Source organism: Apteryx mantelli, chromosome 5, assembly GCF_036417845.1.
Source record: "Apteryx mantelli isolate bAptMan1 chromosome 5, bAptMan1.hap1, whole genome shotgun sequence".
In the NCBI taxonomy this organism is placed as follows: Eukaryota; Metazoa; Chordata; class Aves; order Apterygiformes; family Apterygidae; genus Apteryx; species Apteryx mantelli.
In genome coordinates, this window is record NC_089982.1 from 12327323 (window position 1) to 12340485 (window position 13163).

At 47.2% G+C, this 13163-nt stretch overlaps 1 protein-coding gene across 1 annotated transcript in view; it reads left to right on the forward strand.

Moving 5' to 3' along the window:
* Positions 1–13163, forward strand: part of FRAS1 (Fraser extracellular matrix complex subunit 1) — a 182413-nt gene that overhangs the window by 145752 nt on the left and 23498 nt on the right. The window contains exons 41-53 of the mRNA XM_067297013.1: positions 944–1134; positions 1550–1703; positions 2250–2513; positions 3379–3567; positions 3918–4037; positions 4493–4672; positions 6963–7087; positions 7782–7922; positions 8860–9087; positions 9359–9472; positions 11092–11242; positions 11834–11993; positions 12565–12727. Of these exons, the coding sequence (XP_067153114.1) occupies positions 944–1134; positions 1550–1703; positions 2250–2513; positions 3379–3567; positions 3918–4037; positions 4493–4672; positions 6963–7087; positions 7782–7922; positions 8860–9087; positions 9359–9472; positions 11092–11242; positions 11834–11993; positions 12565–12727 (2180 nt within the window). The remainder of the gene's footprint in view (positions 1–943; positions 1135–1549; positions 1704–2249; positions 2514–3378; positions 3568–3917; positions 4038–4492; positions 4673–6962; positions 7088–7781; positions 7923–8859; positions 9088–9358; positions 9473–11091; positions 11243–11833; positions 11994–12564; positions 12728–13163) is intronic.

The window sequence follows — 13163 nt, forward strand, 5'->3', positions numbered from 1 at the left end:
AAAGGGAACATAGGAAATGCCATGCTGGAGCAGACTGTAATTTATCTCATCACAGTTCCTCTCTCCAGCTCTGGTTAGTGTCAGCTGTTCATGAAGAGCTCTTAAGTCAGCATTACAAGGTAACTTCTTTCTGGGGAGGCTGGGGCTATGAAAGCTTTTACAAGCCCATGTGTATTTCCAGCATGTTTTACTCTGTCCTTGTAGTACAGAGCAATCTTTGCCGAATTTGACCAAGTGTCACAGCAAGCTTTAAAGCTGAGTGATCTGTAGCAGAGCATGGCTGGTGACATTCTCTTAGCTCACTTTGTTACTGAGAAGAGGTAGAATTCCTCTCGTATTGTCCAAGGATGTTCATCCAAGGGGCTTGTCTGCTCACTCCTGTGTGTTGGTCCTAAGAGAGGTGACATGTTACTTAAAGCATAACTTCCCTTTCTAAAATATCACCATGTGTTGGCCAGTATGGTGGCTTGTTACAACAGTTACTACATTTCTTCTGGAGCGCAGGAGCTGCTGACCATTACACATTGTCCCTCCTCAGTGAACTCTGGTTTGTGCCATTTTGGTAATGGCGAGTCTCCTCTCCTTACCAGGCCGTGGCTGGGTATTTTTCCTGGCTGTGAGACGCAATTTTTCAAGGTAAAGCTTGATGTAGTGATTGTGTTGAGGGGAGACGTTAGCAACTGTCTCATCATTGAAGAAAGCCTAAGTAATTCTGGGACTTGCGATCGCTTGTACTGTGCATAAAAATGCAGCTTCCCAAATGCCTGCTCTAATGCAGCAGAAATTGCTTTTTATGTAGATTCACAAGATAAGTGAAAACCACTTTTCAGAAATGAACATCCTTCTGCGTCTCACAATGTGTCATTCTTCTCTTAATTTTGCTTTTTTCCCTCTGTTTATTAGTGAATTGAACCTCCTTTCACTAGTGACATTCTGTTTGCAGGTGAGAGTTTTGGCCCGCAGGGTGCTGTGGCTACGGATGCATCCTTCTCCATTCAAGACATTCTAGAGAACAGCATTTATTACTTCCAGAGCGTCCATGAAAGCATTGAGCCGACAAATGATGTTTTCAGCTTTTATGTGAGCAATGGCTTCAGCCAGTCCGAGGTGCACAGCATTAATGTCACCATTCAGGTACGCACATGGTCCCTGGCTGCTGAAGCCCTCTCTTCCCCCAGAGACAAGTGGCTTTTAAAGTGCAACTCTTTCTATTTGTGAGCTGTGCTCACCCCTTTGTAACACATGTGAAGGGGATTAAAGAGGGATTTCTTCCTCCTGTTTCCTTGCCCTAGTACAGGGGCATAACTCGCTGTCAGGCCAAGGAACAGTTGTGCATCGCAGCCTCTTCCTCAGGGCTTATTTCTCTGGTGTCCCTTCCATCTCATAAGCAGCCACGATGCTGGATAGTTTTGGAGAGACTGATGTAGCCTACACATGTACCATGTCACCAGTACTGTTATTTGGGAGCTTGTATTTCATTCCAGTAGGGAACAGTCATTTTCCCTTGGCTTTTTCCTTTCTGTGACTGTCTCCTTTTGGATCTGTACAGCGGCAGAACGATGAGCCCCCAAAGATGGTGCTGGAGCCTGTCAGAGTGCAGGAGGGCTCAGGCGTGGTGGTTACCAACGCCTCCCTCAACCTGCAGGACTTGGACACCCAGGACAGTGAGCTTGTCATTGTGGTTACCAAAACTCCTGACCATGGTAAGTCCTGACAAGCTGTGTGTGTGTGTGCACACATGTAACAGCTCCTGATGTGAGAGAAAAGCCTGGCACATTCACGTAAAGCACATTTGTTCAGTGTGGCCCAGCAGCCACACGGGGATTGCCCATCAGGACAGACCTGTTCTTCGAGAGATTTCCCTCACTGTCTGGGAGGGGAAGAGGGGCTGAACACACTTCCCTGGGAAGTTCCCTTTTGTGTTACTCCATCTTGGTTCAATCACCTGTTGTGGGGTTCAGTGTCAGAGAGCTGAGCGACTAGTGAAAAGCAAGGCAGGGTGTGTAGGGAAGGCTGCTTTGTTTTGTTAAACCAGTGGGGGCTGTGCACCCCCTTTCAGATCTCCTGTAAGCAACCAAATTCTTACCAGCTTTGGCAATAAGCAGAATATTTCCTTCAACTCTCCTGGCAAGACACTGCAGTCAGGAGCTGTAAGGCCACATCCACCTCTGTGCATCCCACTGAGAGCTGGCATGCAAACAGTCCCCCAACGGGCAATGTTCTCCCTGTAATTTTCATGTGTTTGTCAGGTTATCTCCGCAGGAGGCAGACTGTCAGGGAGCCCATGGAGCACGGGCTTGTGCTGTCCCAGGGTTCATCCTTCACCTACCAGGACATTTTGGATGAGTTGATCGTTTATACTCAGAGTGGTTCAGCAGCACAGATGGATGAGTTTGGATTCTCTATCACAGATGGTCTCTACACCCAGCTGGGGAGGCTGGAGTTCTCCATGGAGCTGCTGAAGAACGAGCCACCCAAATTAGCTGTCAACAAGGGCCTGCAGCTTCCCGCTGGTACGGTATGAGGAGGGAGGATGGTATCTCATGTTCAGCCAACCCACTGGGAGATGTAGGCATGTGTTTCCCTCTGGCTGTAATTGCAAGGTGTAGGTGTGTGCTTATACCTCTGATTTGACTGGGAAAGTCTCTTTCAAACATTCTTTTCCCATAGTCGCGCAAGGAGCAGAGATTTATTGAAAGGGAAGGGGATGGGGGAGAATGAATTACACATGCACATGACTGTGCTCTGTCTATGCAAGTGTAGGAGGAAATGCTGTAGTTAAGCCCTTGCCTCTCAAGAGCAAATGTATAGTCTGCGGCTTTATATCCATTAGTTGGGAACGGATAAGCGTGAGAGCATCTAACCACAGTCCTGACAGATCGCTGCAGTCTGAGGGTGCTCGCCTTTCAGAAACTTTCCTCTGCCTTCAGCTTTATTTGATATTTTTGGAAATGTGACCACCATAGTTAAGGTTGTTAAGGCTTGGCTATGCTGATATGTTATTCAGAAACATGGAATTACATAAGCCACTGCTCCATGTTGGTGAAATGCCCTGTGTGGATCCAACCCAGCTCGTAGGCCTGGGCTCCCCAGCCTCATGTCCAGGCACTTGAGACAGGAATAAAGCATATGTCTTCAGTGCTGCTGTGCCAAGTTGAGCATCCAGGTAGAGGCTTTGCATGGCCACTTTGGGGATCCTTGTAGATGAGCCCTCTGTTTGTTTTCTTTGTAGTGGAATTCCCCTTGCCCTCTCCCAAAAGTACAACTCCCAACTCTGTAAAATATGGCCTGCTGTTTATAAACAATATGGGCCAGCCTAGACAAGTCACTGGGCTGGATTGGGTGAAGCCATTGGTAGGTCTTCTCTCTCCGGTGCAGGCTCTGCAGCACGCCTCACAGATCACCACTTGAAAGTGGCAACTATTTATTTGGATGACACAAGGATCAGATTTGTCATGAAGAAGGATCCCAACGTCGGCAGTCTGCAGTTGACCAAAACTGATAATCCAGTCCAGATCTCTGTCAAAGGACCAATCAAAAGTTTCACCCAGGCTGATATAAATAAAGGTGAGAGTGTGCCTGATTTTAGCTAATTACTGAGTCTAATGGTCAGCTCTAAGTAAAATGTGGCCACATCTTTATGTCAGGGGGAAGATGATTTGAAGCAGGGAAGGGAGAGGGAAAGAAGTAAAATAAGGTTGTTATGTTAGGGGAGAAACACATGTCATAAAGCAAGTGCTAAAACGTCTTTTTCAGCAGGAGAAAAAGAATGAAGAGGAAAAAGTAATAAAATCCAAACACAGGAGTTCTGTCAGGCCCCAAGACCCTTGGCTAACAGTGCCAGCCTGGTTCCAAACTAAGAATGAAATGATACAGCCTGTAATAAACTAACTCTTTTCTTCTGTCCCTCTCTCAAGGGCAAGTGACATACAGTCACAAGAAAGGGGATCCCAGCGGAAATTTTGCTTTCACCTTTGATGTGATCGATGCAGATGGCAACAAACTGATGGACCAGTTTTTCTATATTAGTGTATTAGGTAAAAGATATTTTTGAATTTACATTTTCTTTGCTGCAAAGCTCAGGCCTTCACAGAGTGAGATTCCCATCCCACATGTATGGCAAGTTAAGATGTAATTCTTGAGATGCAGTTTTTATTCACTGTTCATTCAAAAGCATTTGACATTTGGGGCATAGGAAAAGTTCACTGATACAAGGATTAGTTCTTTGGCTTGTGACAAACTCACTGAAAAAGGTAGAAAAATTCCACTTGGCATCTTAATACTGTCTAGACATTATAATGTTACTGTCTTCCCCTTTAATGCTGAGGCCCCGAATACTCATTTTAGAATTACTGGTCTGGGAGGGTTCCCTAAGAAGGAGGGTGTGTGTGTGTTGTGTTTTGCTTGCACACAAGTATCCGGTGTGAATAATACCAAGGAAAGGAGGCTGACTGTCTCCTAACTCACTCCATTTTGTACCTAACCCTTTTAGAGGACAGGCTCCCCCCTTCAATCATTGCTAACAAGGGGCTGGTCTTGGATGAGAACTCGGTGAAGAAGATCACGACCCTGCAGCTCTCTGCCACTGACCAGGATAGCGAGCCAGCCAAGCTCCGGTTCCGGCTCACCAGGCAGCCGCAGCTGGGGTACCTGGAGCACGCCGCCTCCCCAGGTTTGCAGGAGGGCTTTTGGCTCTGTTGGGCACTTCTAACAGCAAAGCACTGAAGGGCTTTCGAGCCCTAAAGGTTCACTGCATGAAAAATGTACTTGGAGGGAGCGGGAGCAGGAATTATGTTTTCCATCAGAAAGCAAACAGTCATTAATCGAGAGCGTTGCAGAGTAGGGTTGATGGAGACAGGGCAGCCCAGTAATCAGCAGACAAGGATTTATTCAGCCACTCAGTGAGTTTATGCCCCTTTGTAAACTCGCCTTGTGGGCCTTGCAGATCAGTCCAGCTCGCCACTGTGTGAACCTCCTCCTTCAGGACTTATGCTTCATCTGCATGGCAGGCAAGTCTTCTCTGTGACAACATGGAGTGCAGAGCTCAAAAGAATCCATCCCCTAATGACCATGGTAACAGAGTATCCCTTGGTGAACAGATAACTTGCTTTTACTCCCCCAATTTGGCCTGTAATGGCTCTTGATCCTGTAACTCCAGCCTCTTCTCCCAGCGGTGCTGCAGAGTGGGAGGGAACTAACCACTGAGTTAAAAGGAAGATAAGTCACACGTATCTGTGGTGTGATGGATATGCTGGATAATGAATTCCCACAGACTCTGTGAGAGACTGTTTTAAACAGTGCACTGTGCCCCTTCACCCACTCTTCCATTTCAACCTTCCAGATTCTGGAGATGTTCTGGTAATTCAGGGTTTTTTGGTCAACCTTGTGAAACTCAGAAAATAAATCCCTGCAAATCTGCTCTAAATTTTAGAGTTGCCTTCCAAGCCCAGTTATCCCCTGATAGTATGAGTGTCCCCACTCCTTTTTAGTTTAAAACTGTGCTGTCATATCATACGCTCTTTTGGTGTGGATTACACTCACCCAGGATTTTGTTTCTTCTTATAATTTGATTTCTTCTTAACATGAGATTAAAGTGCAGATCTCTGCTGTGTATTTTCAGGATGCAGACAGTCCCTGTACAGCATGGTTTTAAAGTCTAATCTTCTCACAGTTTAAGATGTCCTCTGACAAACATGTTGAGAGGGTGGAAATTATGGATGAAAATTATAAATAAGCAAACCCCTTGCTGAGAGAAAATTAAAAACTTGCAATGCTTTTGTCTAAATTGTAAACCAAACAGCAACTCTCATACTTTTGAGATCTGAAAGAGATGAATTAAGGTTTTATTCCTCCTGTTATTTAAAACGTGATGATTCCGATTTCTTTGCTATTTTAGGTCCTTGAGGGACTAAGAAACATATAGGCTCATGCAACGTGAAAGAATTGTTCTCATGGTTTAAATGACCTAAACCTAAGGAGAGAGTACTGGAGCGCTTAAAAGAGCGTATATTCTCACAGCTTTAAAACTAATGAGCTCCAAGTAAACCTTGGCTAATCATCCATTTTTGGGTCATTTATTTATACCAGTTCCCTGCATCTTTTGTAGTGTGGCCAATACTTGTCAGTAGCCATTTAACATGATAAACTAGTGAAACCTGTTATTTTTTTTTCCAGGGTTTTTCTTGTTGTTAAGAGCAGTCAAACTGCCAAATGCACCAATGAGAGTTAAAGGCTCAAGTGCTTTTTAAAATGCTTTTGGGGAACCTTTCTGTGACCATGTTGCTCCTAATGACCTGTAAAAGCGTCACTATAAATCGGTGTTGGAAATGGGGCTTGGACTGTTCTGTTTGCTGGGGTACTAGGAGGGGAAAAGAGCAGGTCGTGCCCAGGCTCCTGTGCTCTCCCTCCCGAGGGTCTCCTCCTGCACTGCTGGAGACGGTGCTGGGCCAGGTAGGCCACTGCTCTACCCTCGTGGGACATTTCTTATGTTCTTGTTTCTTATGGTTTTGAAGGCATTTTTGAAAACTGTGAAGTGAGGCTATTTGTACACCAACTGAGGCTGGGAACCTTTTGCCCACTGAGCGATGCCATGGTTCAAGCTCTCCTGCTCAGCAGGGAAAATCAAAGCTTTCTCACAGCTTCTCTCTTGCTCTGTGCCCTGCGTGGCCCCCACAGGGTGCCCTAGCAGTGTGAAGTGCCATCATATAATTTGAAGTCTGTGAAGAAGTCTGTAATTCTCTTTGCAGAAGGGAGGCTGCTATGTTAATTTAGAAGTTGTGCAGCAGAGTTTCAGGAGGCTCTGTGCCAGCAAAACCCTGGCTCAGTTGAGGTTCATGGTACCGTCTGAATGACAGCAGAGCAAACCAAGAGTGAGTGCTTATGGCTATAAGTGTCCAGCTCCCTGTATTTTTCCCTGTCTCACTGTTTCTGTTGCACATTTTCCTGTATTGTTCTTTTTCTAGGGACAAGAATTAGTTCTTTCAGCCAGGCAGACCTGGCCTCTCGCAACATCCAGTACGTCCATACCAGTGACACTGAAAAGCATGCTGACGCATTCACCTTTTCTGTGTCTGATGGAACGAATGAGGTAGGTCCTAGCATGGTTTTTCCCCAAGTCAGAGCAGGCTCTTGGTTCTCTAACGTGGTGGGAGTCAGTTTTCCTCCTGCATGCTTGCGAGACACAGGTACACTTAGGCAAAGGGAATGAAACAAGCTGCCTGTGGGCTTGTAACTCCGCAATGGTGGATACTCTTGCTTCTCTTACTGTCAGAGATCTTACATACCACAGGAAGGGAGAGAGCCCTTTGCACAGAAAGTGGAGTAGCCTGAGATATAGCCCCTTCATGTTTACCAGGATTTCAGTGTCTATTTTCATCTGCTGAACAATCACTGCTGGAGCTCATCGTTCATCCAATGCACTGATGGAGGGGCCAGAAGCATGGCTAAACCCTTGAGAAATGTCTCCTCACTACTTTCTGAAAGGGAGAAATCATAGCTGCAGAGAGAAGGGGACAAAGCAGAGCTGAGTGACAGGGGAAAAAGTGTGTCTCTGTAAATATCACAGAAAGGTGATGAAGGAATTTTTGGGGAGGGGTAGTAGAGATCATATTCACATGATTTAAATTCAGAAGCCCTTGTTTAGTCACAGAATAAAAACAAGGCCAAAGTAAAGAAACTCATACTCGGTGGTTACTGTGGTCTTCTCATAGCATTATCGTTTCAGTTGCGTTGCGCTCTTGATAGACTGCATTCGTCAGGAGAGGCTTTTCCTTCTCTTCCAGGTGAGTCAGACGTTTGACATCACCATTAACCCTGTGGATGACTCCCTACCTGTAGTGCAGAGTCCTGGGATGAGAGTTCAGGAAGGTGTGAGAAAAACCATCACAGAGTTTGAGCTTAAAGCAACAGATGCTGACACAGAGGTAAGGCAGGACTCCCCCCTGCCTCCTACCTACCCTGTCCTGCTGCACATCTGGGCTATCAGAAAAAATGGGCTTGTGTTCAAAGAGAGAGATTATAATGAGTGTCTTCCCTCCCTGCTCATACCCTGTCTGATCACAACTTCAAACAAACAGCTTGCAGGAGGCCCCGTTTGTATATAAATAGATAAATGAGTGTTTGAGCAAAGCAAAGTCTTGGCTTGAGAAATGTATACTTCATCTGGGGTGTCTCTTGGACACATAAACAAAAAACCTACATGAAAAATATTGAGAAGTTGCTGTGATCAGAGCTAGTCCTTGCCATGTCCTCGCCTCCTTCTGAATGTTGTGGACTTGACCTGAGTAGCACTGAGCTTGTGCCTGGCATGGATGAGAATGTCATTTCCTCCTCCTCATTCTGGCAGAGGTTAAGCAGTCCCATGCTGGCTGTACCTCATTGAGCCGCAGTTTCCTCAGAGCAAGAGAGCTCCTGGCTCACTGTTACTGCTCTGAGCCAAAGCAAAGATTATCACTGCTTCCACGGAGCAGCTTTGCTTACTTGCTACCCTGTGCCAAAGTGACAAGGGGCACGATTGCTTAGAACGGCTGCAGGAGGAGTGACTGCTCTTGTGTTTGAGGGGTTGTCACGAGGGCGAGAGCTATCTCAGACCAGCCAAACCAATAGTTTGGTCTGATGTGTCTAGCCTAGCTCTCCTTAACTGAGGTGTTGTGTACTGGGAGAGGGATGGGGCAGTGCCAGGGTTCAGGATGAACTGTTTCAGTGTGCAGTGCTGCCTTTCAGCCCTGGTTGGGCATACTGTACTGGGAAGGCTGGCTGGGTGTGGAGAGTCCCTCTCCAGGTCTCTCAAGTTAGAGTGACGTGCCCATCCAGGTCCCAGGGGCACGTCCTCACCTTTGCCACCCTGTCTCCTTGGTGCAGGCTGAGTCAATCACATTCACAGTCGTGCAGCCCCCCCGGTATGGCCTGATTGAACGCACTAACAATGGGCAGCGTTACCACCAAGCCACCACCTTCACGATGGATGACATCTACCAGAACCGCATCAGCTACAGTCACGATGGTAGCAACTCCCTGAAGGATCGCTTCACTTTCACTGTGTCTGATGGGACCAATCCCTTCTTCATTGTGGAGGATGGGGGGAAGGAGGTAAGGGGAGGAGGAGGGAGATGAGGGAGATTTTCCGTAGCTGGTAGGCAGCTCCTCTCAGAGGAGGAAGACTCAGCTGCTGTCACTCCACTGAGGATAAGGGCTGAGTATTCTCAGTTATGTGCTACCATGCGTTTGTTCACTGGTGTCCCAGCTTTGCCTTTGTGTGTACAAACTTGCCCCCAAAGAAGCTGAAGTGAGCCAGACTGATAATATGGTAGCCAAAGCTTTGATTGCCAAAGTATCAGCCATGACTCTGAACATTTGTCAGGTTGTGACAGCGGCACCGCAGCACTTCAAAGTGGACATTCTCCCTGTGGATGATGGGACACCCAGGGTCATCACCAACCTGGGCTTGCAGTGGCTGGAGTACACGGACGGCAAGGTAACTGGCTGCCAGGGTTCGGCTTAGGTTGTTGCTCAGGCTGTTTCAGGAGAAGGAGGTTCACAGGCGAACATGCTGACCCTTTAGCATTGTTACTGTTTTGGCAGAAAGCAGGTGCTCCTCTGGGCTCATGGAGTGTCTTGGAAAAGGCAGAGATTTGCAGGGATGCCTGTGCTGCAGCTCTGTTAGCTAAACCAGGCTGCATGACATGAAGGTAGAGAGGTGGCTGGTGCAGAGCGTGTGAGGGGAGGGTCAGTGCTTAGTGGGCAGGGAGCATTAGGCTGGGAGATGCTCCTGCTGGAGAGCCAAGAGCCTCGCTGGCTGCAGGAAGCTCGTTCCTGGCAGGCTGAGAACAAGATGGGGAAAAAGCAGTGTGGGATCCAGGGAGTCTCCTTTGCTGTGGAGCTCTGTGATGGCAGAGACAGCTTCAACCCTTTGCACAGCCAGTGCAGACGATTGCCTGGGCTACCAGACTTCCGGGAGCAGTGGGTTTTCCACCTGCCTTAATGTGCCAGAGTGCTGCAGAACTGGGTGCATTGCTGGAGCTCAGGGAGGTGTCTTGGGGCAAGGGGAAAAGCTGCTTCTTCACCCGTCTCCTTCCCTCGCATCAGCAGGAGCAGCAAGCCTGACTCTTCTTGGCTCTCTCACAAGCTCTCACAAGCTGTCCAGCTCAGCACAGCCCCTCTCCCTTCTGCCACCCTTCCTGGGCAGATTTGTCCTGTGCCTTGTCCCTCATACTTGGGGCAACTTATTTTCAGTTTTGCTGGTGGCTGAGAAGCCTTCACTATGTGCCGCAACAGCCATAGTGGAGATGACATGGTTCCTTACCGTGACATACCTTTGTTCTGCTGAAGTCCAAACAAAACTTGGGGGAATAATCTCTTGTGCTCATTTTTGAGGACCCAGCATTAGCTGCAAAGAAATACTCCAGTTCTTTCCAGGAAAAAGGAGCTAGATGACAGTGTATTAAGAAATGGCAATCTCAACTCAAATTCCTGCAGGAGAAAGCATTCCTGCAGCCTCAAGCAGCGTAATGCTCTCTCTCTCTTTTTCCCCACCCTGTTAAAGGTGTTTTCTCTTTAAAGAGAAAGCAAAATGTGGTGAAACTGAGGCATATCTATATGAGGTCATTGGAAGAGGATTAATACAAACTTGCTAAAGCAGTGTGAAACGTTCTGAGTGAAACCCTTAAACTTGAGGCCATCTGCAAATGTTTGTGGCAAAGGCAGGCCTCACCTGAGCATCAGCCTGGTTCAGGAAGGGATGGATTCCAGGTGAAACCACAAGGTTTGCCCTAGTTTTTAGTCCCAGCTAGACAGGGCTTGGCAGCTTGTTCTAAATTGCTTTTGCTCAAGCCACAATTATGTTTTTTTTAAAACCAAATCTGAAGCAGAATTTGAATCCTTCCTGTGCTGTCAATTATCATGTGGGACGTGACTAGAGCTCTACAGCCTCTGTCTGTTCAGGGCCACTCTTTGTGGCTGATACTCAAATCCCCAGCTTTTCCCTCATGGAGCACTGTTTGATAGAGGCATGTTGGGCTTTTCAGGTGGGCAGTCAATCAGACTTGCACTGCTGGATCTCCAGAGTTTAACTCCCTTGGTTTGGCTTTAATCCAGGCAACCAATGTAATCACTAAGAAGGAATTACTGACGACAGATCCTGACACAGATGACAAACAGCTGATCTATGAGATAACAACTGGTCCCAGACATGGTTATGTGGAGAGCAAGCTGAAACCAGGGACAACTGTGACCACCTTCACTCAGGGTATGGAAATTGGACTGCATGTTGTTGCTTTTTTCCTTTGGCTGCCTGAGTTTATCAGGATAACTTGTGTCTCGTCCTGTACAAATGCAGTCAGCGCTTCTGCTGTCCCTTCTCATCAGGCCTTGCCAGCCAAGCCTGGCCTCCCTTGGGCTCAGTAAGTGCAACCAGAAAGAATGGAAGAGACCTGTTGTTTTGGGTCTGGAGCTTAGGAAAGTTACTTTACACTGCAGAAAATCAGAGAGCCCTGAACATCTCAGCAGGGAAAAGGAGTCCTATTAAGACATACGAGCTTATAGACTAGAGTTGAAATATGTGCTGCTTAGGCAAATTCAGATTCCATACATTTGACCAAAGCTACTTTAAATTTACTTTATTTTTAAATACGAGCCATTACAGATAAAGATTAGGCAAAGGAATAATCTGTCACAGCTTGTAGGCTGGCTTCTGTCACAGATAAGACCGTGGAAGCTAGAAAAACTCCAGCAGCAAAAAGGGCATGTGCAGCTGTGTGCATGCATGCATGTGCACCGCTTACCTGTAAAACTATGGATGAATTCCTGGGTTGGCTCACTGGATGTCTCCTCCTGGCAGAGGATGTGAACCACGGCCTCATTCGGTACGTGATGCATGAGGAGAAGGTTCAGGAGACCATGGACAGCTTTCAGTTCCTAGTGAAGGACAGCAAGCCCAATGTGGTCAGTGGCAATGTCTTCCATGTCCAGTGGTCTCTCATCAGCTTTACATACACCAGGTAAATGACATGGGGGTTTACAGTATTCTTCAGACAGATGAGCTCTTATTCAGAGCAAGCCACGTTGAGCTCTGTAAGACGTGATGGACCTGCAGCATGCAATGAAATTTCTGTGACAGTTACCATTGTTTATGACTGTTTCACTCATACGTCATCAGGACTGAGGTCTTACTGCCGTGCATTGTAGTTCCACACATGGCAGTCCCACTATTGATTTCTAGGTGTGTGGAGGGGCCGATAGCAGCCAGTATGGAAGAGGGAACTCATGCATATGTCAGTGAGGAGAAGAGTCTGCTGGGTTAAACCATGGAGCAGGGTTGCTGAATAGCTGATATCTACCCAAGTCCCTGGTTTGGAGAATACCATTTGTGTCTTGGTTATCAGTGTCCCCTGGGCTTTCTGTAGAGGCATCAGTCAGCTTGAGTTTGTGGGGCTCAGTATCAGTATTAACACACGGGGTTTGCTCCCCAGTCTGAAGGTCCTAATCCCCACATTCCCTGTAGCATGTCAGTGCCATCAGCTGGTCCATTAAGCAGTGCCCGGTATTTGTCCCGGTTTAATATGTTTTCAGCTACAATGTCAGTGAGAGTGCGGGCTCTGTGAGTGTCACCGTGCAGCGGATTGGTAACCTCAACCAGTATGCAATCGTCTTGTGCCGCACAGAGCAGGGAACAGCCACCTCCAGCGCCAGTTCACAGCCCGGAGAGCAGGACTATGTGGAGTACGCGGGGCAGGTAGGTTGGGAGCACTGGGAGAAGGAAGGGCCTGGAGCAACAGTGAAGATGAGAGGGCAGGGCCCAGTGGGAAATTGGTGGGAAGTAGAAGCGTCACAAATAATTGTTAGGGTTTTTCTCTGTCCCCAGCCATTTCTTCCATTAGCGTCCTTCTTAGAATATGGACACTGGAATTTCATAAAGGATTCCACTGTCTCCGCAGTGCTGCACGTTCCCCAATGGTTCGCTAAGAACTTTTTCAGAAAGCCCACTTTTCCTGGTGATCTACCCTCCTTTGTCTTTGTCCTGTACATCTTTGGGAGCAGCCAAAAGCCCTGGGTTTTGTAATTATTTGATAAAGTGTTGTCATGATTTTGAGCACATTTAAGCAGTACTTCTTTTTTTTTTAATTCAAGTAGTTTTTGTGATCCTGTGACCCCAAGAAAGGTCGGCAAGG